Below are 26,807 nucleotides of genomic sequence, written 5' to 3' on the forward strand. Positions count from 1 at the left end.
ACACAATCAGGTATGCTAAGATTATTTTTTTTTATCCTTTCATTGACTTTCCATTAAAAGTTATAATTGTGTATATAAAGCAATTAAGATTAGATAAGAAACAATACTTGTGCTGATACAGCAAGAGGAAAATTGGGGTTATCGAGAATGAGAAAGGAACAATCACTGTTCTCCACCCCATTTCACTTCATCTCAATCCCATTGTTTCTTCTAAAAATCAACGGATTCAGTGTTTGTGCATGTGTGGGTATATATGTATATATAGACACTTGCATATATCGATAGATGATAGATAGATAGATAGATAGATAGATAGATAGATAGATAGATAGATATAGATTCACTGCAATATTTAACAGTTCACCAAATGGGTTATGTCTGCCACAGATTTTTCATGATATTCCTGTTTCCTAGTAACAATTAAAATAATAAACATTTGAATGATTAATCAATGTAGGGATTTATCCACCCTGACTTTTGAGATCAAGGATTCTAGACAAAAAAATATTCAAGATTCAGTTCCTCTCCTGGACTGGTAACTGGTTAAAGGCCAGGAAATGTTGCATTCAAATAAATAAACCATCTCCAGGAAGGAAGGAAGGAAGGAAGGAAGGAAGGAAGGAAGGAAGGAAGGAAGGAAGGAAGGAAGGAAGGAAGGAAGGAAGAAGTAGGGTCCACCAAGGACTTACATTGAGGCTGATGCTATTTAATGTCTTCATAAATGATCTGGAGTCAAGGGTGAATTGTGGGGTAGCCAAGCTTGTGGATAAACCCAAGAATTCAGAATGCTGACATTCTAAGCAAGCTATGGGGAGCTTCAGAAGGATATTCTAAAAATAACTCAATGCGCAACAAATGAGATTTGGTGTAAAGTGGGAATCTCATCTATGTGAAAAAAATTACAGCATTTTGGATATGTATATTTTTAATAAGATGAGCGGGAGGGGACATGATAGAGGTGTATAAGATTTTTCATGGTGCAGAGGAAGCAGACAGAGTGATGCTTGTTTCTTCCATTTTCCTAATACTAGAACCCTAGGCCCCCCAATGAAGCTGAATGTTGGAAGATTCAGGACGGACCAAAGAAATTACTTCACATAGTGCTCCTGTAAGAATTAGTGATGGCCACCAACCAGGATGGCTTTAAAAGAGAATTAGGCAAATTCATAAAGGATAAGGCTATCAAATGACTGTGCTCTACCTTTAATGTCAGAGGCATTATGCTGCTGTCTATCAGTTGCTGGCCATTGCAGTTACAGGTGGGTAGCCGTGTTGGTCTGCCATAGTCGAAACAAAATAGAAAATTCTTTCCAGTAGCACCTTAGAGAGCAACTGAGTTTGTTCTTGGTATGAGCTTTCGTGTGCATGCACGAAGAAGAAGTGTGCATGCACACGAAAGAAGTGTCTGAAGAAGTGTGCATGCACACGAAAGCTCATACCAAGAACAAACTCAGTTGGTCTCTAAGGTGCTACTGAAAGAATTGGCCATTGCAGGTAGGGACAGCCCTGTTGCACACAGGCCCTGCTTACAGGCTGCTCACTGGCATCTGGCTGGCTGCTGTGAAAATAGGATGCTGTACTAGATGGGCCTTTGGTCTGACCCAGCATAGCCCTTTCCATCTTCTTTTAATTCTATTGTCCTTTCTTCCCACTGATGAAACCATACAGTGCAGGAATCACTACTAAAGACCTTCATAGACATTAGATTAACAGGCACCATTTATCAGCATGGAAAACTATCCTTATCAATCCTGAAGTCAACACAGGGCAAAGTGACATAAAATTTGTCCATCAGAGCGAGCAATGAAAGCTATCGGTCATCAGCTGAATAAACAGCTGAAAGGGCTCATTGTGGTTTTTCGAAGAAGTAAAGCAGACTCTTAAGGGCAAATGAGGTGAAAAACCCTCCAATTCAGCGGAGTTTTTACCAAGTAGTCAGTCCAAAGCATTGAAACTACACGTCTTTGGGCACAGGAATGAGGCAATGTTTCACTTGCGTATTTTCCATTCAGTTTCCTTCAAGGTCATCCACTGGCTCCACAGTTGGGGAGGGAGTGAAAAAAAAACAAAGATACTGAATGGGTATTTAGTATACTTGTTTATTTCACTCCCTCCCCAACTGTGGAGCCAGTGGACTGTGCTAGTTTTAAATGTGGGAAGCCGAGGTTCGAACCCTTGTGTATAATGGCAATCACTTTGTGCTTTGGACAAGTCACCCATGCAGTTAATATTAATTTGCCTCAATTTCCCAGACTTCTGTATCTTAGTATCTTAGTCCATGTCCTCCAATGATAAACATATGCCACTTGTTCTAGGCATCTCCTCCAGGAAAGCCCATTTTTGAGCCATTGTGATGGCCTAGGACTTGGGCTTGGGCTCAGAACCAGAGGATTCTCAGTCTGCACCAGATCCTCTGCCACAGACATCATCTGAACCAAGTCTGGGGCCTTATCCTGAAGAGTCCCAGTCTGCACAGATTCCCTTGCAGCAAACACCAGCTGGGCTGAGTCAGGGGCCTGAGCCTGTCCTGGCTCCAGATGTGGAGATTACCTCGTTGCCTTCAGGTGGGCCATCACTTACAGCTGTTCCACCACCGGTTTGGTCAGGGGGGGCTGAGGCAGCCCCTGGGTCCAGTAACCCACCAGCATCTCCTGAGCTGCAGAGACTCAGGTCTGAGAGAAGGAGAGACCTGAGTACTCGCAGGAGGAGTGCTCGCCTTCGGGCGAAACAGGGAGGTGAGTCGCCAGGTTATCGGGACCGGCCGTTGCCCCGACAAAGATATAATAATAATAATAATAATAATAATAATAATAATAATAATAATAATAATTTATTTGTACCCCGCCCACTCTGGGCAGCTTCCAACAAATGTTAAAATACATTAAAATGTCACAGATTAAAAACTTCCCTAAACAGGGCTGCCTTCGGGTGTTTTCTAAATGTCAGGTAGTTGCTTATCTCTTTGACCTCTGATGAGAGGGCGTTCCACAGGGCAGGCGCCACTACCGAGAAGGCGCCACTACCGAAAAGGCTGTCGGACCCCACCCCAGGTTGCGGGAGCAACATTGCTGTAAGCCAGATCCTGCCTGAGTTCCAGTACCTGTCCTTGCCTGGGTTCCTGCCCCGTGTTCTGCCTTGGCTCTGTTGGACCGACTCCTCGCTGAACCTTCGGATTCTGGACCGGACCTGGACCTCGTTTCTCGGATTACCCCCGGGCCCAGCACAGCCATATAGCTGTACTTAATTGGTAAACACATTTTTAAAAAAAAGATCATTGGCATTTACACAAAGTGATCTGGGCAGGGGAGGCCCATTCTGTTTCACCACCTGAGGTGGAACAGGAATTGTTTCCACCTCACCACTTCTACCAATGCTGCACCTTGGCTCACGACAAACTCAGCAGGAGCTGGAGTGCTTCTCAAAGCATTCCCAGTCAGCTTCTCCCTTGCAGGAGGGGAGGACGAACAGCAATGCCACACACCAAAATGCCTCCCTCTTGACTGTGGCAGAAGTCACGGGGTGGGAAGAGTGCCACCTCTTGCACTTCCATCACCTGAGGCAGGCTCTTCATCCTGCCTCATGGGTGGGCCAGCTCTGCTGTATCATCTTCAATCTCCTCCTGCAATTCCTTTTCATATATCCCCCCCCCATTTGTTTATGTAAGTTGTTTATGAGATCATTCCTCTGTAGACTGAGTTCACCACATTCATACCAACATACTGTCCTAGTAACTTGTTACCTTTGTAAGTCCTTTTTATGCACAAGACTTTGAATTGCAAGTATCCCAATCACGTTGATGGAATTTCTGTTGGAGATTGTTGTAGCCTTCCTGCTTTATGCTGATGTTTGTTATTTGAATGTTCAGAAAATCAGGAAATAAAAATATTTATTGGTTCTTCTGTGTTTTTTTTAAAGACTGTCGTAATCTGTGCGAACATAGCAAATTAGGATAATGGTTTAGGTCTATAAAGTTTTTAATATCTTCCTTAGCCTAGGATGAGGATCGGTTGAAAAAAAAAATCTGATGAACATCTGAATGCAATAAGAAACAATTTAGCAGTGATGTCCCTGAAGAAAGATGTATACATCATGTGTCCTATAGCTTAAATATACTACTGGCTGTAACCAGTTTTTTATTAAGAATCACTCTTCTATTGTAGATCCTGCAATAGCTTCCAGAGAATAAGAAATGGCCACATGTTGCTCAACTTGAGCCCAGCTTGACATCAAAAAAAACCTTCCCCATTTTACCATTTGTGCCAACTGTAAAGCAATATCATAGTAGAAGAGATTTGGCACTGCTGCTCCCCCCCCTTTTTTTGTTTTCCTTATAATGTTTGAATTTCTTACATAGTGCCTTTTCCCATGCCAGATAAAGCCTAAAAAATTATTCTGCCATATTCTCAATTGTTCTTCCATGATGTAAGCTTGGAGTGCTTGAAACAAACACAGAAAATGTGGTTTGGTGATCATTCGTGCTGGGTGCTTTCCCTCTCTTTCAAATCTGAACCAGTGAAGGCAGTGAATGTCCTGTGTGAGTGTCTGGAGGTGGTTGGAGGATGGATGGTGGCTAACGGATTGAGATTGAATCCTGACAAGACAGAAGTACTGTTTTGGGGGGACATGGGGCGAGCAGGTGTGGGGGACTCCCTGGTCCTGAATGTGGGAACCATGCCCCTGAAGGACCAGGCGTGCAGCCTGGGAGTCATTTTGGACTCACAGCTATCCATGGAGGCACAGGTCAATTCTGTGTCCAGGGCAGCTGTCTACCAGCTCCATCTGGTATGCAGGTTGAGACCCTATCTGCCCGTGGACTGTCTCGCCATAGTGGTGCATGACCTGGTTGTCTCCTGCTTGAACTACTACATAGGGCTACCTTTGAAGATGACTAATCCAGAATGCGACAGCTAGACTGGTGACTGGGACCACAAAGCAGTCTAGGGTTGCTACATGTCCGGATTTTTCCAGACATATTCAAGAGTGTTCCAAAGTTGGTTTGATAGAACTGTGAAAACTGAATAGAAATATTTAATCCTAAATATTTCCACGAGGAGGTGACCCATTTAAAGGGAAATAATTTCTGCAGGTATTCCACATTTTTGAAAATTTAATTAGACAAAATGACAATGTGGAAGGAATCACCATTGGACAAGAGCAGTGTAAGATAGGATTATATGACGATGACCTCCTATTTGTAGCAGATCCACCTGTTTTAATACCATGATGCTGCTGGAGTTTGAACCCTCTGGTTTGGCTGCAGGATTTAAAATTAACTTTGCTGGACCAAGCTATATTTAAAGGCTTCACAGAAAACTGCGGACTTGTAATTCCTCAGCACATTAATTGAATCTAGTGCCTCTGAGCTGGTAATTTCCTTTTCAATGAATTGTACATGTTCCCCCAATAAGACCTTGCATACATATACAAATTCACAAGTGCACATACTTTATCAGGTGCTGGGCTTTCTGGGGTGTATAATTCCAAATAGAAACTGGCAGTCACAGGCATCCCAGTTTCTGTGATATATGTGTTTCTTGCATTCTCATGTGCAGATACCAGTTTTCTGCTGGCTAGGAGCTTACTTGCTTTCCACCCACCTTGTTCAGTTTCAAAAGCAGAAGATCCTTATTTACCTTGTTTGTCTCAAAGAGCTCTAAATTACTCCATTCACTCAATTTCTTGAAAACCTTTTTGCCACTGTGAGCCTTATGACTGAGCTCTTGTGTATTAATTGATTGCAATAATTTATTTCTTCCCCCGTTTTTTTCTGATGCTTGGCATATGATAGCTGTACATATACTCCTCAGTATTAAAGCATATGCAGCTTCAGACGTTACCACCATCACCATGCTTGCATATTTCCACACCCACACATGAGCTGAGTAGTGCTTTCAAGTATTAGCTGATTACTTCCAATGCTCAGCATTGGAACTTGTGCAACTGGAAGCACAGATAGCAGTGGTATAGTATATGGCATGCCCTCTCAACTACTTCTACACACAAGGGGACTGGATGGTAGCTGGGAGGTAAGTAGTGCCCAAGAAAGGCTAATGACAATCCATTGGCAGAAGTATCAGTGCATCAAAAATATCCTAACAAATACACACCATGGTCTTAGGTTTCAGAGTTTATCATATTTATTAATGATTCTTTTCTGCATTGTGACAAAAAAATAATAGCCTAATAGAATTTCCTTAACATGTTTCTTGTTTTTTAATAGGCAGATAAATACATGTCTTCTTGGTCAGACCAAAGGTACGTCAAGTCTAGCATACTATCATCTGTAACGGGGCCATGAGTAGGGGCATGATGAAGATATTCATCTCCTGTTTGTCCCCCAAATCTGGCAATCAGTGAAATAATGTTTCTGAAGAGAGAAGCTCCATTTAAGCTATCATTGCTAATAACCATTGGCAGATTATCCTTCATTAATATGTCTGCTCCTCTTTAAAATCCATCTAGGGTACTGAATTCCAAAAGTCAATTGCACATTGTGTGCAGAAGTGCTTCTGTTTGGCTGTCCTCAACTTATTGCCAATCAATTTCATTGAATTATATCAATTTCTGGTATTTTGAGATAATAATTAGTAACTCTCTAGACACTGCTCATTATTTTGTACCATGCCTCCTTTTAGGCTTCTATTTTTAAAGGCTACATTTATTAGATGTTTACCGTTATCGGAGCTGGCAGTCCTAAAAAGATGAAATATCATGACTGCCAAAGTAATGAAATTTTGGACTATCAATGTGTTTATGTAGATTTATGACACATGTTGTGCTCATTTTTTTTGTTTCTCTCAGTAACCTGCAAAATTTTAAAGCTGATATTTTATTACTGAAGTTGGTTTTACATCTTGGGAGAAATTGATCCTATTCAGTTTTCCAAAATTGGGATCAATGCCATAGGGTACAAATTTGAGTTCCTCAAATTCCATTATAGACTCTTAGTTCATGATTCAGAACTCATGATTTTAAGACCTGAGGAGACACTGAAGAGACAAGACATAGAAAAAAGCAACAACCTAGGTTGTTTCCTAAAACTAACCTCAGATACCCACACACACAATATTGAAACAGAAATTTGGCATATTGGTATTTATTTCTTTGTAGCAATGGATCCCAAGAGAATTGATAGTATAAAAGCAGTAGCAGATGAATTGTGGAAAGTTAAGAATACTGCAATTTCCTTTACAAACAATGTAGAATGATTCCGTTGAATTCCCAAAGAGTAGCATTATTGATCCAGAAAAGAATTGGGCTTTTTTTCTTTATCTAGGCTGAAGGTGCAAAGCCCACCCTGTTGTTGGACATATCAAAGACAGAATAATACTCCTTAAGGAAGACATCACCCAAGATCCACAGTGGCTCCCCAGTTGGAGAAGGCAAGTACGTAGCCTCAATCTCAACTGTACAATATCCATTATTCTGTGGAACAAAAGAAAACAAGTTAAACCTGTGCTGGGGAAATAAATAAGACAGCATTTCAAGGAAGTCTGGAATAAAGACTTTTTCGCAAAGATCCACATTTGATATGCTCCAGTATGTCTCTGACCATCTACATGTCCAGATTCAGGGCTGGCCACGATGCAGACAGGGCCAATAGTGAGGCCAACCCAGTGAGCATCATCTCTACTCTGAGAGAAGTGACAAAATGGAGGGATTCTTTTTCACTATTTTATAGGTGCTAGTACTACTCATACTCTTGCTTTTAGCAATGACAGTCCGAGCAAACATCTCTTTAGGAACAATCTGCAACTATAAATCTAGAAAAGAATTCTAACATCAATGATAGCTCCATGTCAGGCCTATGATCTCAAAAAATAAAATAAAAATGACCCCACAAAAAGGGTTAGGAGGGGAAAAAATACAAGGCACCGTTACAACAGTTTTCCTGAGTAAATAAATGCCACCCCTTAGTATAAAAAACCAGACTTGTAATCTGTTTTTAAAACAGGAACCAGGTAATTGTAAGGTTTAATGACAGAAGATTATAATGATGGAATAATAATATTATAACTGCCTCTTTCAGCAGGTCTGGGAAGGCTCCCTCACAGAGGGAAGCATTCACCACCCTGTACAGCCCATTACCCAGCCCTTCCCGGCTCGCTTTTATAAGCCAGGATAGGCAAGGATCAAGGAGACAGGTATTATAAACATAGCATGGTTCAAAACACATACTGTTCTGACGAATTATGTTTAGCAATATGGTATACGTACATTGGTGACATAGGCAGATGGAGGCAGTGGAAACTGGGATCCGCTGATGACAAAGGTGATGGTGGGCATGTTCTGGACATAGTTGCAGTTCACCACATACTGAAAAAGAACAAATAAAGAGGGAAGCTTACCTATTTGAGTAGGTTAGAACAGAGGTTGGTTGAGTCATGTCCCCTGTAGAAAACAGGCTAAAACAAGCAAAATGTTTTCCATTCTTTTTGGTGCATATAACAAACTTATGTGAGCACATTGTGTTTCCTGCAAGCAGCTTACTGTCTCCTGAGGTGTGGCTTTCTGAAATTACCTCATCCACTCACCTCACCATTGTATTGTTGACCACCTACAGCTTGCAAGAAATTTCCCATGTACTGCTGTGGGACAGCAAGTAGATATGTTCCAGTGTCCACGATTGCCTGGCAACCTTGGCTGCACCAGCCAGTAGCCTGGCTGCCAATAGCAAACCTGCAGAGGAAAGAAGTGATATTAAGGCCCCAAATGGGTTCTCAGAGACTCATCTCTGTAGCTGTGTATTGTACATTGAGACAAAACATGCCACATATATTATACAGAAAATTCATGAGATTCGGTCTTCCCCACCTACACTTCCTCCCGTTCACAGAGTTTCCCCATAGGATTCATCTTGTCATATATTAAATGGAGTAGATTATGCACTGATCCATCCAATCCATTTTTATGCTAAGATATTAACCCTACTGCTTCTCGTGAGGCTGGCACAAAAGAGTGATCTTTGGCTACCACAGAGTTGTTAATGGCCTTTTTGGATTTTACATGCATTCATGTATGTGCGCACAATAAAGATGCAGACATTATATGTTTTCCTCAAAGCAACAATTCAGTTCCAGAAAATCTATATTTTCTCAGTATTCATACTGCAATATATTGTTACTTGTCTGGATTTTTATTTTTAGTTAAATGCTTTACCCAGCTGGAATATCCATTGATGCAATCGTTGCATTCCAGTCCCAAGCCCACAACACATGTGTTCTAAAGCAGTAAGCAGGAGGAATAAAATACCCCACTCTGCAGAAAGGCTGCCATTCCATAGAGCAGGCAAAGCCTTTTTTATCATCTGGAAAAGGAACATGTTTAAAGCAGAAAAGCACAGCTAGGTTTAGATAAAATGAAAATTATGTGTGCCACTTACTCCTGAATACCAATCTGCCAGTAATATTCACGGGTGACAGGTGTCCAGGTAATTTGCCCAGAGTACAACTGATTGTCTACACCTCCTAAGACCATTTCTCCTCCATACTGAGCAGTTGGTTGGCTGAGGAAACAAAAATGGTTTTAAACAGACAAGGATAATAACTACCTATAAAATTGATAGTGCTCTGTAAGTCCACAGGAAAACAAGCCTAGAGAAGATTAGAGAAAGGATAAATGTAGAGCAATAAACAGTTGGCAGGTCAAAGGGGGAAAGAACAAATCAGGCACAGTTTGCCCCACATTAACAAGGATCAGAATCTCACTCCACTGTTGAAAACCCATCCTTTCATCACTCCAGTGATGGTATTAATAGGGAAGGTTGATTAAGAAGGGCCAAAGTGTTAACAGAAAGCTTAATTGCTCATACACTCATTCTCAACTGTGTTTTGTTACTGTAAGGATGGGACCATGTAGGAGTACTTTATTTATCCTAGATTAATTCCTCAGTGTGGTCTTGCACATGCCCCTGACAAAAAATATGATTTTGGATCTTACCGGGAGAAATAGAAGCTGAAGATGGGTTCAGAAAGCTGCCCTTGTCTTAGCATCTGCTGCATAATAGTGGGACCTGCTACAGCTAAGCCGGGATAACCCATGCCTAAAATCCCATCAAAACTGGCATAGTAGAAAGGACTGGAAGGCTCATTTTGACTCAGGCCAAACTCCTGGTTTTGAACGACAATGTTCTGGACCTGGGGAGAAGGAATCAATGGGGTTTACTTGCAACGTGAATTGTGGTAACTGACAGGCAATACTCATGAGTTTAGGAATAATGCTACACAGAGACAATGAGACCCAGTGGAGTGGATTCTGCAAAATGTGGTCTGGTGTCAATCTCAGCAAAACTGGATCTCAGTGGGTACCACCAGCCACTGCTGTTCCTTAGGAACTTTTTTTTTTTTTGCACTTGTTAAATTCAGATTTCAATGTTGAGTTCAGAACAGGATACTTTCTTACACTGCAAATGATTCCTGCCATTGTTAATTGGATTCCCAGAATTATTAGCTTTACCTTACTTTGAATATTCCCAGAATGTGGCACACTTAAAGATGAGTGGCTCACGGTGCAAAGTTCACTTACCTGCACTGTATCATAGCCTAGCATGACAGTTAAACTACCACTCCCATAGGATAGGGTATAGGTCTGTCCATTGTTGGAGTAAGTGGAAGATGCACTAGGGTTGAACCTATGGTGGTTACCTAGAATAAAAAAGAAACACAGACTACAAATCTATCTCTATGAGGCAATGAAAGCTGTCCATTAGCATGCAGTGTTCATTCTCCTCAAGATTCAGTTTACAACATGTCTGACTTTGCTACAGACCCAGCCTAGCACCTACAAACTCTGATATGCACACATAGTGAAGAGGCTAAAAAGGAGGCAACAGGAAAGGGGCACTTCTCACAAAAATATACAAACATTGTTACTGCATTTACCTCAGAAGGTCCCCATTGTTGGACAAAAGAAGGGCCTGCACCATTTTAACATGGTTTGAGGACAGCTTCATAATGTATCTTCATCGTAAGAACATTTGTACATAAAAATGTATAATATGAGTGAAAATAACATACTAAAATGCATTATATATGAACATAAGAAGAGCCCGCTGGATCATGGTAATGGCCCATCTAAGTCAGCATTCTGTTGTCATGATGATCAATCAGATGCCTATTGGAAGCCAGTAAGCAGGCTGTGAGTGCAAACAGTTTTCTCTTCCCACCTGTGATTCCCAGCAGCCGATATTCAGAGTCATGCTGACTCCAACAGAGGAGGTAGAAAATAACTGTTGTTATTTCCCCTAGTATATATTAGGGGAAATTGCTTGCAGAAAATGTGTATATTAGACAAAATGGCAAACAAAATTGTGTATATTGGGAGAAATGCGCACTAAAATATATGTGCATTTCTGTGGGGACTTTTTAAAAGAAGATTTGCAAACTGATGCAGTAATATGACAAACTGAACATAAGACTGGGGAAAATGAAAAGCTGAAATTGACAGATTTGTCTATCTTGACTAATGCAATATGCTATTGCTTTCATAAGATCTGCTTGCATTGACTATTCCTATGGCACTTCTTAGCTGAGTAGCACCATGGTATCTGGCCATCACAACACCATTTGCTGTTTCTAACCCATACCGTGCACACACTATGCTTCAAATGAACTCTAGTATTATATCTCATGGTATGTTGAAAAACATAAAGAATTTGAACTCAGAGAAAGAGGGGTTCGTGCCCAGAAGCAGGGGAGGGAGGAGAATCATAGGGTTGTCAGTCAATATATTATAATGATATTCCAAGTTTGAAAGCTGCAAATAAGGTTGGATTATTTCTAAACAAAATGAAGTGATTTTTTGAAGACAAACAGCCACTTTCAGCAACTGCGTAGAGTACTCACCACAGGCTGCAGTATTACAATACACAGAAGGAACCCAGAGATTGGAAGAACCTGTGTCCATGAGAACCAGGAAGTTCTGGGGTGGAGTTCCAATACTGATCTCTCCAAAGTAGAAAGACTGCCAAGGGAGAAAGCTTGAATGAGGTGGAATGAAGGCATTTCACCACACCTTTTCATTTTACCACCTTGCTAGTACTTTGCTACCAATGGTCTCAAAGGGGCTATTTAGATCATGAAGACTTCAGTTTAGCAATGCATCCCACAGAGAAGGTAAACTACACTACTCTCCAAGAGCATACAGCAAAGCAAACAGGGGGGTTATATAAGATGCTAGAATCATAATTCCTAATCCTCTTCTCTAACTACCAACATCCAGAGAAGAGATATATGCATCTTTGCTTGCCAGGTTCATCCCAACAAAGGCATTTTCATTTTCATGTTTTGTATCTTCAGTAGAGGAAAGTGCTGTAGTGAAAACATCCACCTTCAAGTCCTTTCAGGATCAGTTACCCAGGCTCATAATCCTTAGTCTATCTCATGGAATGCTCAGCAGAGAAGCCAGCAAGCAAAGAAGATACCATGAAGCCATAAACCCAAAAATTAAAAGTAGAAGCTGAAATCATTTACAATGTGTTTTATTAATGCACACTGGACAAACATCTGTGTCTTGCTGTCATAAAACAGAGAGCCCCAATTCACACCTCTAAGCACATACAGTTGAGTGTTCAGTTCATTCTTCTTGTAGGGGGAATGGGTTGTTTGATGGCATTCTCAACTGCTGAGCTCAGTGTGCAAGTTCATGTATTTTCTCTAGCACTCTGAGAGGGATGAGGGAAAAGATACAGATTTATATTGATGCAATACTCACATTCAAGTTGTTGGTTATTGGTTCGTAAGCAATGTTGTATTCATTCCAGTGGTATTTCAATGCAGGATCATCATGGTGTTTCTTCAGAAATTCCTCCAGCACTCCTTTCTCCTTCATGTTCTCCCGAATGGATTTCCCTTTCTTCAGAATGACTCTGCATAAGACACAAAGATCTCAAGAGACCAGAAGCAACATGGGTGGCCTTTCTGTCCTTCTGCTATGCACTTTTCTTCATCTGCTTTCCTATTCTTTGCTATTGGGAGCTACTAATAGCCCATTTTGCTACTTTATTATTCATCCATTCATTAAATAAAAGCAGGGGAGTGTGTTGGGGATAAACTCTCAAAGCCTGAGAAGTGAAGGTTTAATTTTGCTATGGAACATTATAAGAACATTGGCTGAAAATGTATGACTTGATTTAATTTCCAGTCATATATTCAGCTCATTTGTTGCTATTGCTGAGACACTCACCTCTCCAGGCCCTCTGAGAGGTGGAGAAAAGCCAATACCAGGATCAGCCACTTCATGGTGCTCAGTGTCTTGACCAATACAATCTTCTAGAGAATCCACAAATCCTTTCCACAGTTACAGCTGCTGTGTCCCTACTTTTATACTCAGAGCAACTGTCCTCTACTGGCTTATCTGTTTACTCTAGATTTCCAATATCATTATGTACACTCAATATCTACACTTTCTGTTTTCTTATGAATGATAGGGAATCAAATTCTTTTGTTTAAAAGGTTTTAAAAAGCAATTTGTGCCTTTGATTGTAAAAAGATTTAGCTATAAGAACTGGATCTGGAGCAAAGCTATGCTATTGGGACAAATAAAAAAATAGTGATAAGATATCTACAAGATATCTACTGAAATATAATCAGTTTCCTTGAAAAGTTGGTCATATTCTTTTCAGAAATTATAAAGGCCAGGTTAATAATCACAGTTATTCTGGCAAGTGCTTACATAATGCTGAATAGACTCAATTTTTATGTAATTAATGCCAACCAATATCAAGAGTAACTCCACGTTTCTCTTCACTAAGATACTGGCCCATGCTGGACAATATAAAGTTATACTAGCACTACTATCAATGAGGTTTTTGAATCAAAATTCTGATCACATAGTATTTAGCTCCCACCAGCTAGAAGTCGCATGAATATCATTTTGTGTAAAGTTTTTTATTATTTCATTTTATAATGCATATAAAACGGAGGTAACAATTACAACATGATTTCCTCCATTATAACTCTTATTCCAGGGTGAGTGGTACCAAGTGTCCAGTGTAAGATTTTGGACTGTTTCCCACTGAGTTGCAATTACAGTTTGTGCTGCTAAGTTCATATATAAGATCCATTCTTTTGACAATATATGTACATTGGTATCATCCCAAATATTGATACACATTGTGCCAAATGTTCATAATGATCTTGCTTCATCCCATGTGCAGTTCAGTGTGTAATATATGCAGCTTTCCTTTTCTTTTTTAAAGGATATGCTTGGCAGGAGTCACACAAAACTGATCAGGAGGACTTTAAACTGAACCTGCACAGCAGAGCTAGAAAACGGTATAAAATCATGTGTGGGTAACAGGAGTGTGAGTTAAGCAAGAGTGGCAGTGTGGGTAACCACTAATACATAAGGTGGGGGACAGTAAGGGAGTGTTTAGGGCATGTAATTCATGGTTTTTGATGGTTCTGTACCAGGACTGGGGAGCATATCCCCCCTCAGCAGGCAAGATCTGCTTCTGCCTTACCCCTTGTATGCCATATTTGGCAGGTGGGTGGCATCACTCATCTGATGTCACAAGGTTTTCAGGTAATGAGCCTCTTTGAAGAAGGTGTTTGTCATGAAATGTCTTTTAAGACAGGATTTGCACTGAAACCATTTTATCAGCAGTTGCAATGCAAGCCCCTTGGTGAGATATTTAAGGCACAATTGCAATCCACTCAGTGGTGAGCAAGGAAACTGGAGACAGCTAAACAAACCAGGGTGGCTGCATAGGGAGCTTCCTGGCAAACACATTTAAAAGTGACATGAAAGGGAAATGGAAGGATCTAAGGATCTGTCCAGCCTTCTTTTGGCTTATCTGTCCCCATCTAGAGGAGGCCAGGTTGATAGGACTAAGGGCACATCTCAAAGAGCAGAGTCCTGGCAAGGTAGGTCTGGTAGTCCAGTCAATTCTGGTAGGCACTGCCAGATCACAATCAGGATAGCAGGGGACAAGGCAGGGTCAAAAGGCAGCTTGTCAGCACCCTGGAAAGCTCACAGCAACCTTTGCTTGCTAGGACTCACTCAGGAAGAGCTGTCTTTAAAGGACCATTGCCCTGATCTGTAGACTCTGTTAAAGCCCCATCATCTGGCCTGAGTGGTCTGCAAGGAAGAGGTGATGGCGCTCCAGGTGATACTGCCACTCTCTCTGAGTCTGCCTCTCTGCTGAATGTGACAGCCAAAGAGCATGACAGAGTTTTAGGAGATCACAAGCTAAATATGAGCCAGCAATACAATGCAGCAGCTAGGCCGCACCATCTAAAATGCAACCTAGAATTACATTTGCCCTTTTAGCTGCCACATCACACTGCTGACTGAAACATGTCCAGAGGAGCACAACAAAAATGGTTAGAGTCCTGGAAATCTTGTCCTGTGATGAAAGGTTGGTGGAATTGGTATGCTTACCCCTAAAAAGAAATGATTAAGAGGTATTGTGGCAGCCATCTTCAAATACTTACTGTGTTCTTTCATAGAGGATGGAGCAAATACATTTGCTTTCTGTTGCCACCAAGGATAGAATTTGGACCAAGGGGTTCATACTGCATTTACACTAAACATTAAGAAGAGCTTCCTAATGATGCAAACTGTTCAAAGGCTGCCTTGCAATATGGTGGACTCTTCTTCATTAGAGGTTTGTAAGCAGAGGCTGGATGGTCACCTGTCAGGAATGCCTTATCAGTTGGGGTTAGGCTAGGTTACCTTTGAAACCCCTTTGAATTCTATGATTCTATTTCATTTTATTCCTTTGGTGCACACAGAGCAAAGCTTTCAGTTTTGATTGCTCCATTCAGTTTCACTTCCTATAGCCATTTAATGGTCCAAAACTGCAGTGCTGGCTCAGGGAGGACAAAAGCATCCAATACGTAACTAATTCATCCTCACAATTGCCCCACAAATAGAGCACATGCTTTGCATGCAGAAGATCCCAGGTCAAATCTTTGGCATCTTCAGGTAAGAGAAACCCTGGAGAGCCACTGCTAGTAAGTATAGATAGCACTAAGCAAGAGGGACCAATGCCCCAACTCAGTACAAGGCAGATTTCTATCTTCTATGTTCCTAATAACCAAGCAATCTTCAGGCTAACATTGGGGGTTAAGTTTAGGGTTGTCCCAAGATGCTCTCCCTAGCAGGGCAAATAGCAGATTGGGCAGTGGGGATTTACAATGGGAAACAGGAGAGGAAGAAGAAGGTTAACACCCCTACCTGGTGCCACAGTCCTGATCTAACTCACAGGGCAGCCCTCAGTTGTTTTTAAAAGAAACTTAAAGTGGGACCTGAAACAAAGTGTTGCTTTACGGAGTTCAGGATTCCAGTCAGCCCACCTGTCAGTTACACCCTCCGTCTTCCAGAATACTGCTTTCCACTCCTCCCATAATCCACCACCCACTCAGCACTCCCTAGCCACAGAAAATGCTCAGACCTCATTGAGCTATTTTAGCATACCTTCTCCAGGCTGGACCTTGTTAAAGATCATTCATACTTCTGCAAATCTCAGGGTTCCCCTAAACATGCTAATGCAACACCCTTGTGTTTCTCAGTGGCCTCAACTGAACTACGTAGCTGGAAAAAAAATCATAAATGCTGCTTGTGCTTTATAAAATGCAGTGGTCTGCAATTTGCTTAACAGGTTTCATATTATTATTATTATTATTATTATTATTATTATTAGCAGGTGCATATGAACAGTCTTCTTGGATCAAACCAAAGAGCCATTTAGGCCACCATTTTGCCATCTATCAGGTGCCTCTGATGAGCTCATAAGTAGGGTACAACGAAGAGAACCATATATTGTTTGTTCCAATTATCTGGTATTATGTCTCATGACCATTTTAGCTATTGATAAACTATTTATAATTGGTTCCGTCATTCTAATTATATTTTTATTGTTAACATTTTTCACATATACATATACATACATACACACACACAAAAGAAAGACACAAGGTGATGGATTTCAGTCAACACAGCTTGTGAACATATCACATGACAAAATCTCTCAGCTCTGGACTTCAGTGAAGCTTCCAGATGGACAGCAGAACTGACCATAGAAAGCATTTCTGTTGTTATTGACAGCTTTTCTTGGATGGAAATCATGGATATAAAAATAGGCTCCTCCAATGTTTCAGTTTGTACTCTTCACAGGACATCTTTTCACTGATGCACAATAATACAAGTGTTTTGAAGAGTGGAAGGAATCAGGACTGGCCCTACCAATAAGTAGAATGAAGCAGTTGCCCCAGGCAGTTAATTTTGGGGTACCATGAAAGGGCTGCAAGTGATTACGGTAGTTATTTAATTTATTATTGCTGCATTTTTCCTGCCAAGAAGGGAGAAAAGTGCTTGTGGAGTTTTCTGCCTCAAGAGGGCACAATTTCCTGCTTCAGCTCAGGCAGCAAAATGTCTTGGACCAGCCCTGGACAGAATATGGTATGCACAGACTTAGAACACTTAGCCACATCTCTTGCAGTTCAACTGAAGGAAATAGCATGGAGAAATCAGGCAGATGTCTTATATCATTCAGAGGAATGGAATGTCTGGAAAGAGGAAACACTGAAGATAATTTCATGGAAGGTGAGGAAACATTCGATCTATATAGTTTATGGGTGGTATTCATCATCTTTAAAATGTCACCCACATATATAAACTAGCTTTATTGGAGACATATTCAATGTTCTGGGTTAGATTATCATATATGGTGAAACTGATAATTGAGATTGACTAATGGTTTTTAAAGCCGTCTGAGGGCCAAGCTACCGGTAAATGTTAATCCCATCATTTGTCCTTAATACTAGTATTTTTCTTTCACAAATAGCTGACAATTCAGATCAGAGGCTTTTTATGTCTTCCCACAAATCTGGATTCCACTCCCCCTGAAGTTTTGAGTTTGCAGCTTGAGAGTGCTCCTGGACTTGCCACTGTCAGTAGATGCATCGGTAGTGGCAGTTCTCTGCGGTGCACCAGCTGCAGCCCAGTCTGGAGATGCATGACCTGGCCTTGGTCACCATGTGTTAGTTCAGGTTGCGTTACTACAATGCCATTTACATGGGGCTGCTTCTGATGACTGTTCGGAAATTTCAGCTGGTAAAAAAAAACCTCTCAGCCTCCAGCATGCTAGCAGGAGCCTGAAGGTGTGAATATGTGACATTGATTATGTGTCAATTACACTGGCTGCCAGTATGTTTCTTGGCCCAATTCAAAGTGCCTAAATAGTTTTGAGTCCGGTTAGATTGCCTGTACTGGTATGTCCCAGCCCATAATATAAGATCTGCTGCTTGTGTGCTTGCCAGTGAAAACCAGTTAGGTTGATGAGCACACAAGACAGGGCCTTTGGGGTGAAGGCTCTGCAATAGTGGAACTCTCTTGCAGTTAACATTCCAGCTTGGCCCCTTCGTTCTGGCATTCAATCAAGTATTTAAAATGTATCTTTTTGCTTAAGATTGCTTAGGTGATCTAATTCAGTTTCTCACATGCACTCAGTGCTTGCAATAGCGAGGAAAGTGCACAGGAAGGGTCGTCCCCATTCATCCTGCTCCCCATGCAAATCTGGCTCCTTCCAGCCTGCCAGAGGGCTGCTATGCTTCTTCCAGGGCAGAGGGAAGTTGTGATGGGAAAGAGGAGGCTACAATCTGGCGAACTGGAGTTTATCTCCCCATTTCAATGGCTCTCAAGAGAACAGATGACACACAAAACGGGCCTGGCAGCCTATAGAAAATACAGAAACTGCAATGTTCCTTCAAACATAATTTAATATGATTCGTTTGAGTCCAAGAGAACAGTAGCAGGAGACTAAAGAGGGAATGGCCTTTGTGCTGTCTAAGCCGATGGTGCAAAGCCCACCCTGTTATTAGCCATGTCAAAGACGGAATAATATTCCTTAAGGAAGACATCACCGAGGATCCATAGGGGCTGCCCATTTGAGGAAGCCAAGTATGTGGTCTCAATTCCAGCTATGCAGTATCCATTGCTCTGTGAAATAAAAGAAAATATGTTATAAGTTCCTTCTCTGCTGGAAGAAAATGTGATAAAGCCTTTTAAAAAGATGTACGAAATCATGTCCAGATTACATTGCAAGTTAGAAATGTGGCTGTTCATCCATTTGCTATAACTATGTAGCTGTGAATGTACTTCCTAGAGATTGTTCGCAAGTACATAGCTCATATGGTAGCTAGGAGAGTTAGATCCATAATACATGTGCTCTAATTCTGGGTCTCTGGGTCTCATGTGCAAGTTTAGAACTGACTGTAATACACACATGATCAATAGGGATGCCAACGCAGCAAGCACCATCCATACTCTGGCAGAAGTGACAAAATTAAAGGATTCCCCACCACTCATTTGTAGGTAATATAAGTCTTGCTTCTAGAGATAAAATCCAGATCAGACTAGTCTTTGAAAAGATCTTTGCATTTACAAATGTAGGGAAACAAATAAGATGGCAAGGAGAGACCCATGGAAGGTCCCCAAAATAAGGATCAGAAAAAATGACGTGAATGCCGCCAACGCTATCTTTTCATAAAGCAAAGGCTATGTTATCAAGAACATTGGTACAATCTCTAGATACTCTCTAACACTTGGTGTAAAATATGTGCCATTAAGCAATGTTGTACACTTACTTCAGAGATATAGGCAGAGGGAGGCAGTGGGAACTGGACTCCATTAATGACAAAGGTGATGGTGGGCATGTTCTGGACATTGTTGCAGTTCACCACATACTGTGAAAGAAGGCAAACAGAAGGTTTACTCAGTGAGCAGACCAGGCCAGAGATTGATCAGACTCAATCCGCACTAGAAAATAGACTGACAGACAACATAAGCTGGATTTATTCCATTCACATACAGAGAACAGACACCTTTTAGAGTCCCCTTGTTTTTAAGCCTTTTTTGAAAAAAAATTATCTGAACTTGTCTATTTTTATGTAAGCTGCCATGAGCCTTTTTTGGTTTTTGTTTTAAGCAAGAACAGAACGGCAACAAGTTCTAACATAAATAAAATACAAATGGAGATACCAAATACATAATAAACAAGCAACGTCAGAATTATCCTGCTGGATCAGGCTGAGACCCGTCTTCTAATCCAGCATTCTCTTTACCATAGCAGTGAGGACAATGTCTCTGTGTTCATCTAGGAGCACACATCTCTTCTACTTAACCTAGGTGTAGCATCCTAAGTGCAAGATTTCAGATGGAGCCTGTTCCCCTGTGGTGAAGAGTGAGCTGCAGGAATTTTCCTGCTCCACCTACCTCTCCATTGTATTGTTCAGCTCCTATAGCCTGCAGGAATGTCCCAATGTACTGCTGAGGGATAGTCAGCTGGCAAGTTCCAGTGTCTACAATTCCTTGGCAGCCTTCACTGCACCAGCCAGTAGCCTCATCCCCAATGGCAAACCTATTGAGATAAAAGCAAAGAATGTTGCAAGGACGATGTTAGCAATGAAGAACAAAGCAGGCAATAAGAGAAACACAAAGACCTTCTAATATTTAAGATGGTGGAGTCTTCATCTATAGCTACAAAGGGTTGTGGCCTTTGCTAGTCCTACTCAGAGCAGACCCACTGAAAATAACATGGCCAATGTAGGTCAATTAATTGAAATGGGTTTTCTCTGAGTTTAGTTTGATACAGCTCTTAGGGCCATGGAAACATGTACATAGCCACATAAACTATAATCCAAAGAGGCTTACTTACTCCAGATCAATCTTTCCTGGAAAGTAAAACCCAGTTTTCAACTCCATGCTGTTTCCCACTTTCAAATGTGAAAACCAAATCTGAGACACCCCAAAATTTGGAAATCTACTATGCTTTGAGTAAAAGAAGAAGCTTCTGTTGGAAAAGCTTGTAATCTGGGAGGTGCAGACAAAATGGCAATACCCAGGGATTTGCCACACTCGTCCTGTTAAAAAGGTGCTGGGAAAGACCTCTGAGATGCTGGAGAGCTGCTACTAATCCATGCAGAACAGCCTTTGCCAACCTGGTGCTCTTCAGCTGTTTTGGGCTATGAGTCTTATTTGCCCCAGCCACTGTGGCTGATGGAAGTTGTAGACCAAAAGCATATGGAGAGCGTCAGGCTGGCAAAGGCAGATTTAGGCAATACTAGACGAAATGGACCAGGGAAGCTGCCTTCGTGTAAAGCAGCATCATAGGATTGCCAACCTCAGTTGCTGGAATCCTGTATTTTTGCAGCATTCAAGGTGCTGGGAAGAGCATGGTTTGTTTCCTTTTATTAGCTGTCCATCCATTATGACTGAAAGTGCTGCACAAAATATTGTGGTGCAAATCTCACTATTCCCTGGTGACAGGTGATGAGTGACTCATTTCATTTCCCCATGCCACCTTCATTTGGCAGTCTTTTAGAAACAGGGAGCTTCTCAAGCACACCTGTCAGCAGCTTTCATGTAGCATTTGTTTGCTAAAAAACACAAACTACTACACTTCAGCAAGGATATCCTCATCCTTGCAGCAGTGAACACCATTTTGTTATCTATTGCTCCTTCTTAGAATTATTTTCTTTGTTTTGCATAACTCTCCCAATGAAATTAATAGAACTTTAAAGTGCCTAGCTTTGAATGGATCACTATCCTCCTGGTTTTTGAAGGTTCATTTCCAGTGCTGGAGCACATAAACACACCCATCTCTTGACATGCAAGCAAGCACGCACGCACGCACACGCGCGCGCACACACACACACACACACACACATTTTAAAGTAGCAAACAAGAATAAGACTATTCCCCTCTGTAGAAATGCTGCACATTCAAAGAGGCTGGAGACCTTGTGTTATCATCTGGAAAGAGACATGGCAATGGGAAATCAAAGCAGAAAACCATGATTAGCTGTAGATGGAATGGGAATTATGAATACCACTTACTCCTCAATACCAATCTGCCAGTAAAGCTCACGAGTGACGGGTGCCCAGGCAATTTCTCCTGAGTACAGTTGAGTGTCAACACCTCCTAAGATCAATTCACCTCCATACTGAACAGTTGGTTGGCTGTTGAGTGGGGAAATGGACAAAACCAGTCAAGGCTAGCTTTATGAATGTCTTGAAGGTCTATATTTGCATACATAAAAGCAGGGAACAGGGGAGCAAACAATTGGGCACAGACTACTTCAGATTGACAAATCCTGAATGACCACAAGGTTCCCCCCCACCCCTCCCAAGATCAGATTCTCTCTTAATTGATATAAGCATACATTCAAGGGAGGGAGAAAACCCATCCTTTCACCACTCTGTTTTCTAAGCCAAAAAGATGGCTAAAGTGTGTTGGGGCAAATAGGGGACTTGATTGTCATTCGGGGATAAACTCTTACTGTAGGCAGAAAGGCTACATCTTATTGGTAGAGCATCTGTCTTTGTGGGGGGTCTTTGAGGAAAGATCTGCTAATGTGGAAGGGCCATAACTCACTAGCAGAGCATCTGCTTTGCGGACAGAAGGTCACAAGTTCAATAGCCAGCATCTTCAGGTAGGGCTGTGAAAGACTCCCTGTCTGAAATCCTGGCTAGAAGTGTTTGAAGAAGAGTTTGGATTTGATATCCCGCTTTATCACTACCCAAAGGAATCTCAAAGCGGCTAACATTCTCCTTTCCCTTCCTCCCCCACAACAAACACTCTGTGTGGTGAGTGGGGCTGAGAGACTTCAAAGAAGTGTGACTAGCCCAAGGTCACCCAGCAGCTGCATGTGGAGGAGCGGAGACGCGAACCCGGTTCCCCAGATTATGAGTCTACTGCTCTTAACCACAACACCACACTGGCTAGCTACCAGCAGTCAGTGTACCAATGCAGATCCAGGTGGAGTAACGGCCAGACTCAGTATAAGACAGCTTCCTATGTTCTTAATGTGAGGAAATTAAGCCTTAGTGTGTGTTGCAACCCTCCCAAAACAAAATATTTTTGAATGGCTGGGATATCCATCTCAACTCTGAATGATAATCATGGTTTTAAGGAGCAGTAGGAATACTACAGGGAGTTGTAATTTAGTTATTCCAGATTAACATCTCTGAACTCAATCTTCTAAATGCCTCCTGACAAACTTACGGATTTTTGTATCTCACCGTGAGAAATAGAAGCTGAAGATGGGTTCAGAGAGCTGCCCCTGCCTCATCATCGACTGCATGGCTGTGTATGACCCTCCTACAGCTAAGGCAGGATAAGCCATGCCCAAAATCCCATCAAAATTGGCATAGTAGAAAGGAGTGGCAGGTTCATTCTCACTCAGGCCAAACTCCTGGTTTTGAATGACAATATTCTGGACCTGGGAGGGACAGAAGGAAAAATGGGTTTCATCCACTATCGGAGGCACAGAAATGATTTTGAGCTTGAATAAATCAAATTATCAATAGTAAGAATAGGCAACACATGCCATTTTTAGGAATAATGCAAAACAATGAGGCAATGAGACTGTGGGCTAAACAAACACAATTTCCAATGCCTCACTGGGAAAGCTTATGAAGTTCTCCTTACACTAGACCTGGTTAATTTGTAAAGGAATGAATAAAAAGGGTGGGATCATAAAATGACCTTTTGAGTTTTCTGCCTCAGGTGTTAAAACAGCTTCAGCAGTCATCAGGATCAAACTACTTGTCCACCACAGCAAAGTACCCGTTATGTAGAAAGTGGTGTGCAAAAAAAACAACAACACAAGCAAACCCTCATTTCTGCCTATTGCAGTAGTGGCGCACAGCCAGCAATATCTGGGCCACAAGCTTCCATCTTAAGCTTTGGTTGGTCCCCTTCTTTCTTAGCTTGTGAAGTAAATTCTGGTTGCAATGCTGGGTTCCGAACAGGCTGCTTTTTCTTTGATTGACCAATGTTTGATGATTCCTAGAATGCCACAAAGTTTAAGGTGGGTGAATGTGTGATGCAACGGTCACTTACCTGCACAGTATCATAGCCTAGCATGACGGTCAAGTCACCACTCCCATAGTAGAGAGTATAGGTCTGTCCATTGTTGTAGTATGTAGAAGATGCACTGGGGTTAAATCGATTGTGGTTTTCTAGAGTAAAGCAAAACAAAACAAAAAGCGCAATATCATGAACACTTCCTAGCTGAGTCGTGTTCTTTAATGCATTGGCACCTTCTATTATTACTTTATGTCAGAATGTCAGTGCTGAGAGTTATAAAGATTTTGAACTGAAGGAGGAAAAAGAAGGATCAGCCATCTCCAAAATATCACTATAATATACAGCTTTTCCATTACTGTTAAAAATAGTACAAGAGATAAGTTTGGCTTTTTAAAAAAGAAAACACGCCAAATTGGCTAATAAGTTCATAGAAACAAATTTCTCTGCAGCTGGATGTTAGTACTCACCACAAGCTGCCGTACTACAATACACAGATGGTACCCAGAGATTGGAGGAGCCAGTATCCATAACAACAAGGAAGTCCTGTGGTGGAGTCCCAATGCTGATCTGTCCAAAGTAGAATGACTGTCCAAGGAGAAAATTTTGGTAAGAAGAAAGATTTTGTCGCATTTTTAAATACTGAGCTTCAACATTTCACCATCATTTCTGCTATTGTTCCCACTCAGAAATGGCAGTTTAGATCATTTTCAAAATGCATCCTAGCCCACAATGGGAGGTAAGTACTCTCCAAGGTATTCTCCAAGGGTTGGTGGCAAGCTGTGTACAAGAACACAAAATCAAAATGTTGTCATTTAATCATCATCTGTAATTACAAGCCCCATTGTTGGTTTGACTTCACCCCTATTGGCACACCCCATTGTGTCTCGAGACAGACAGATGCCGACCACCACAATGTTGTCAGATTCAGGTAAGGGATATGCACACCCAGCCGTTGCTCTTTTCACCCCAGTAATTCCCCCTTAGTGTATCTTGTAGACAGTAGAGGCTGGTGAAACCTAGACCTGGTGGGGTGCCTTGGAGCTTTCAGTTCTATGCTTGCTCACTGCATAGGGCTGATTTTGGAACCGCACCTAAATTAAATCTCATCGGTGCTGTATGCAGGCTTAGATTTTTGTTCAGTGGCTCTCTCTCAAGCTTGTAAAACAGTAAAAAGGAAAACCACCAACTACCGAATGGTTGTCATAGAAAGATAACCACTCTGCAGCTTGTTTTCCTGTTCAATTAAGGAAAGAGTTTGATGCAACTTACTCTCAGATAAGTGGACATCATTCACCATAATAAAAATAAAGCAATTGTCCCAGTGTCATACAGTAAGCTTCATGACTGAGTGGGGATTTGAACCCTGGTCTCCCGGGTCCTAGTCCAACTCTCTAACCATTACGCTACCCTAGCAAGTGACATGATTAGAATTATGCTGTTGTTGTATACTCCGTTACCTCTAACTCTCCAGCTAGGTGACAAAGTAGGCAAGCTCACTTATTCCTCATTCCAAAAGTGGAGAAGCACTTTCACTATTCAACCCCAAATTCATCATGGACAGAGACAGTGGTGTGAAAATGGTCTTGACAGGAGCAATTATGCTGCCTTCATGAGGCCATATACGGTAACTGTTGGCAGACTGAAAAGTGAAAAGGCAAGATGGGCAGAAGAAGAGAGAAAGATGCATATTTTATTACTTTAATACTCACATTCAAGTAGTTGGTTATTGGTTCGTAAGCAATGTTGTATTCATTCAAGAGGTATTTTGATGCAGGATCAACATAGTTTTTCTTCAGAAATTCCTCCAGCACTCCTTTCTCCTTCATGTTCTCCCTAATGGATTTCCCTTTCTTCAGAATGACTCTGCAGAGGACACAAAGATCTCAGGAGGCCAAAAGCAACACTGCTGGTCCTTCTGTGCCTCTCCTATGCCTTCTTTCTTCATCAGCTTCCTCCTCTATTTTGGTACTGGGAACTGCTAACAGTCCATTGTGCTACTTTATCATTTATTTTATTCTTCATATTAAATTTTATTAAATAAATAAAAGCAAGGGAGTGCACAAGGCAGAAAGAATAAGTCTCAAAGCCCGAAAAACTAGGATCTAACTTTTCTATGGAAAGACAAGAACATAGTCGTTGGCTGAAAATGTGTGACCTGATTTAGCTTCCAGCAATATTTCCATCGCACTCATTACTACAGGGCTCATCCAGACTGCCTTTTGTGTCACAGGCCTGGGATTTAAAGCTTTTGGGTCCCTGCACTTTCCCTGGGCAAACACAAGTTTTGCAGCTGAATTGGAGCAAATGGCAACTGGGTCTTCTGTGGAGATCCATTTGCTTCAATTCAATGATAAAACACAGGGAAAGCACAGGGACAAAAAAAAAAAAAACTGCCCAGGCCTGGGGTTTTAAAGTGCTTACCTGTGCAACTGAAAGTCTGAATGAGACCCTAATTGAGACACTCACCTCTCCAGCCCCTCCGACAGGTGGAGACAGACCAGGACCAGGACCAACCACTTCATGATGCTCTGTGTCTTGGCCAGTGTAATATTACAGAAAATCTAGAAATCCCTTCCACAGTTACAGCTGTTGTGTCCCTACTTTTATACCCAGGGCTACTCTCCTCTGCTGGCTTATCTGTTTACTCTTGATGTCCTCCAGTACCATGCATTCCCAATATCTACACTTTCCATTGCTTACAAGTGATAGAAAGTCCTTTGTTAGAGTGGTTTTAAATGCAACTTGTGCCCTTCATTTTTTGTAAAAAAAAATATTGAGTGATTATCTACAAACTTTTGCTAATACGAAAAAAAAAAATCTGTGATAAGATATTAATAAGCCAAATTCCTTATGACCTGTTCCTACCCTTTTCATAAACAATAAAGGACAATTTGATAATCACAGCTGCTGTGATGGGTATTTACGTGTGGCTAGATACGTTCCATTTTTATACACTGAGTCGAACAAATATTGTAACTCCAGGTTATCTTCAC

At 41.5% G+C, this 26,807-nt stretch overlaps 2 protein-coding genes across 2 annotated transcripts; both read right to left on the reverse strand.

The window, feature by feature from the left end:
* Positions 1-7,114: 7,114 nt before the first annotated feature.
* Positions 7,115-13,285, reverse strand: LOC117048623 (gastricsin-like). Its single transcript, XM_033152684.1, has 9 exons — positions 13,183-13,285; positions 12,712-12,865; positions 11,844-11,961; positions 10,525-10,643; positions 9,940-10,136; positions 9,383-9,505; positions 8,535-8,679; positions 8,218-8,316; positions 7,115-7,425 (listed from the first exon to the last, which is right to left on the reverse strand). The coding sequence occupies exons 1-9, from the start codon at positions 13,236-13,238 to the stop codon at positions 7,273-7,275; spliced, it is 1,164 nt and encodes a 387-aa protein (XP_033008575.1). The 5' UTR covers positions 13,239-13,285; the 3' UTR covers positions 7,115-7,272.
* A 5,419-nt stretch (positions 13,286-18,704) lies between these two features.
* LOC117048624 (gastricsin-like) lies at positions 18,705-26,360 on the reverse strand. The gene is made up of 9 exons (XM_033152685.1): positions 26,281-26,360; positions 25,524-25,677; positions 24,282-24,399; positions 23,848-23,966; positions 23,025-23,224; positions 21,840-21,962; positions 20,218-20,362; positions 19,590-19,688; positions 18,705-18,942 (listed from the first exon to the last, which is right to left on the reverse strand). The coding sequence occupies exons 1-9, from the start codon at positions 26,334-26,336 to the stop codon at positions 18,790-18,792; spliced, it is 1,167 nt and encodes a 388-aa protein (XP_033008576.1). The 5' UTR covers positions 26,337-26,360; the 3' UTR covers positions 18,705-18,789.
* Between the last annotated feature and the right edge of the window lie 447 nt (positions 26,361-26,807).

Source organism: Lacerta agilis, chromosome 6 (assembly GCF_009819535.1).
Source record: "Lacerta agilis isolate rLacAgi1 chromosome 6, rLacAgi1.pri, whole genome shotgun sequence".
Taxonomy (NCBI): Eukaryota; Metazoa; Chordata; class Lepidosauria; order Squamata; family Lacertidae; genus Lacerta; species Lacerta agilis.

Bases quoted from the DNA above. Each gene is read 5' to 3' on its own strand.
- LOC117048623 (XM_033152684.1), bottom strand. From the start codon at position 13,238: ATGAAGTGGCTGATCCTGGTATTGGCTTTTCTCCACCTCTCAGAGGGC. The intron at 10,137-10,524 runs GTAAGTGAACTT...CCTTCTCCCCAG, and splicing joins TAGGCTATGATACAGTGCAG to GTCCAGAACATTGTCGTTCA. The intron at 7,426-8,217 runs GTACGTATACCA...TTTGTTCCACAG, and splicing joins CATCTGCCTATGTCACCAAT to AATAATGGATATTGTACAGT.
- LOC117048624 (XM_033152685.1), bottom strand. From the start codon at position 26,336: ATGAAGTGGTTGGTCCTGGTCCTGGTCTGTCTCCACCTGTCGGAGGGG. The intron at 24,400-25,523 runs GTGAGTATTAAA...CTCCTTGGACAG, and splicing joins CAATAACCAACTACTTGAAT to TCATTCTACTTTGGACAGAT. The intron at 18,943-19,589 runs GTAAGTGTACAA...TTTATTTCACAG, and splicing joins CCTCTGCCTATATCTCTGAA to AGCAATGGATACTGCATAGC.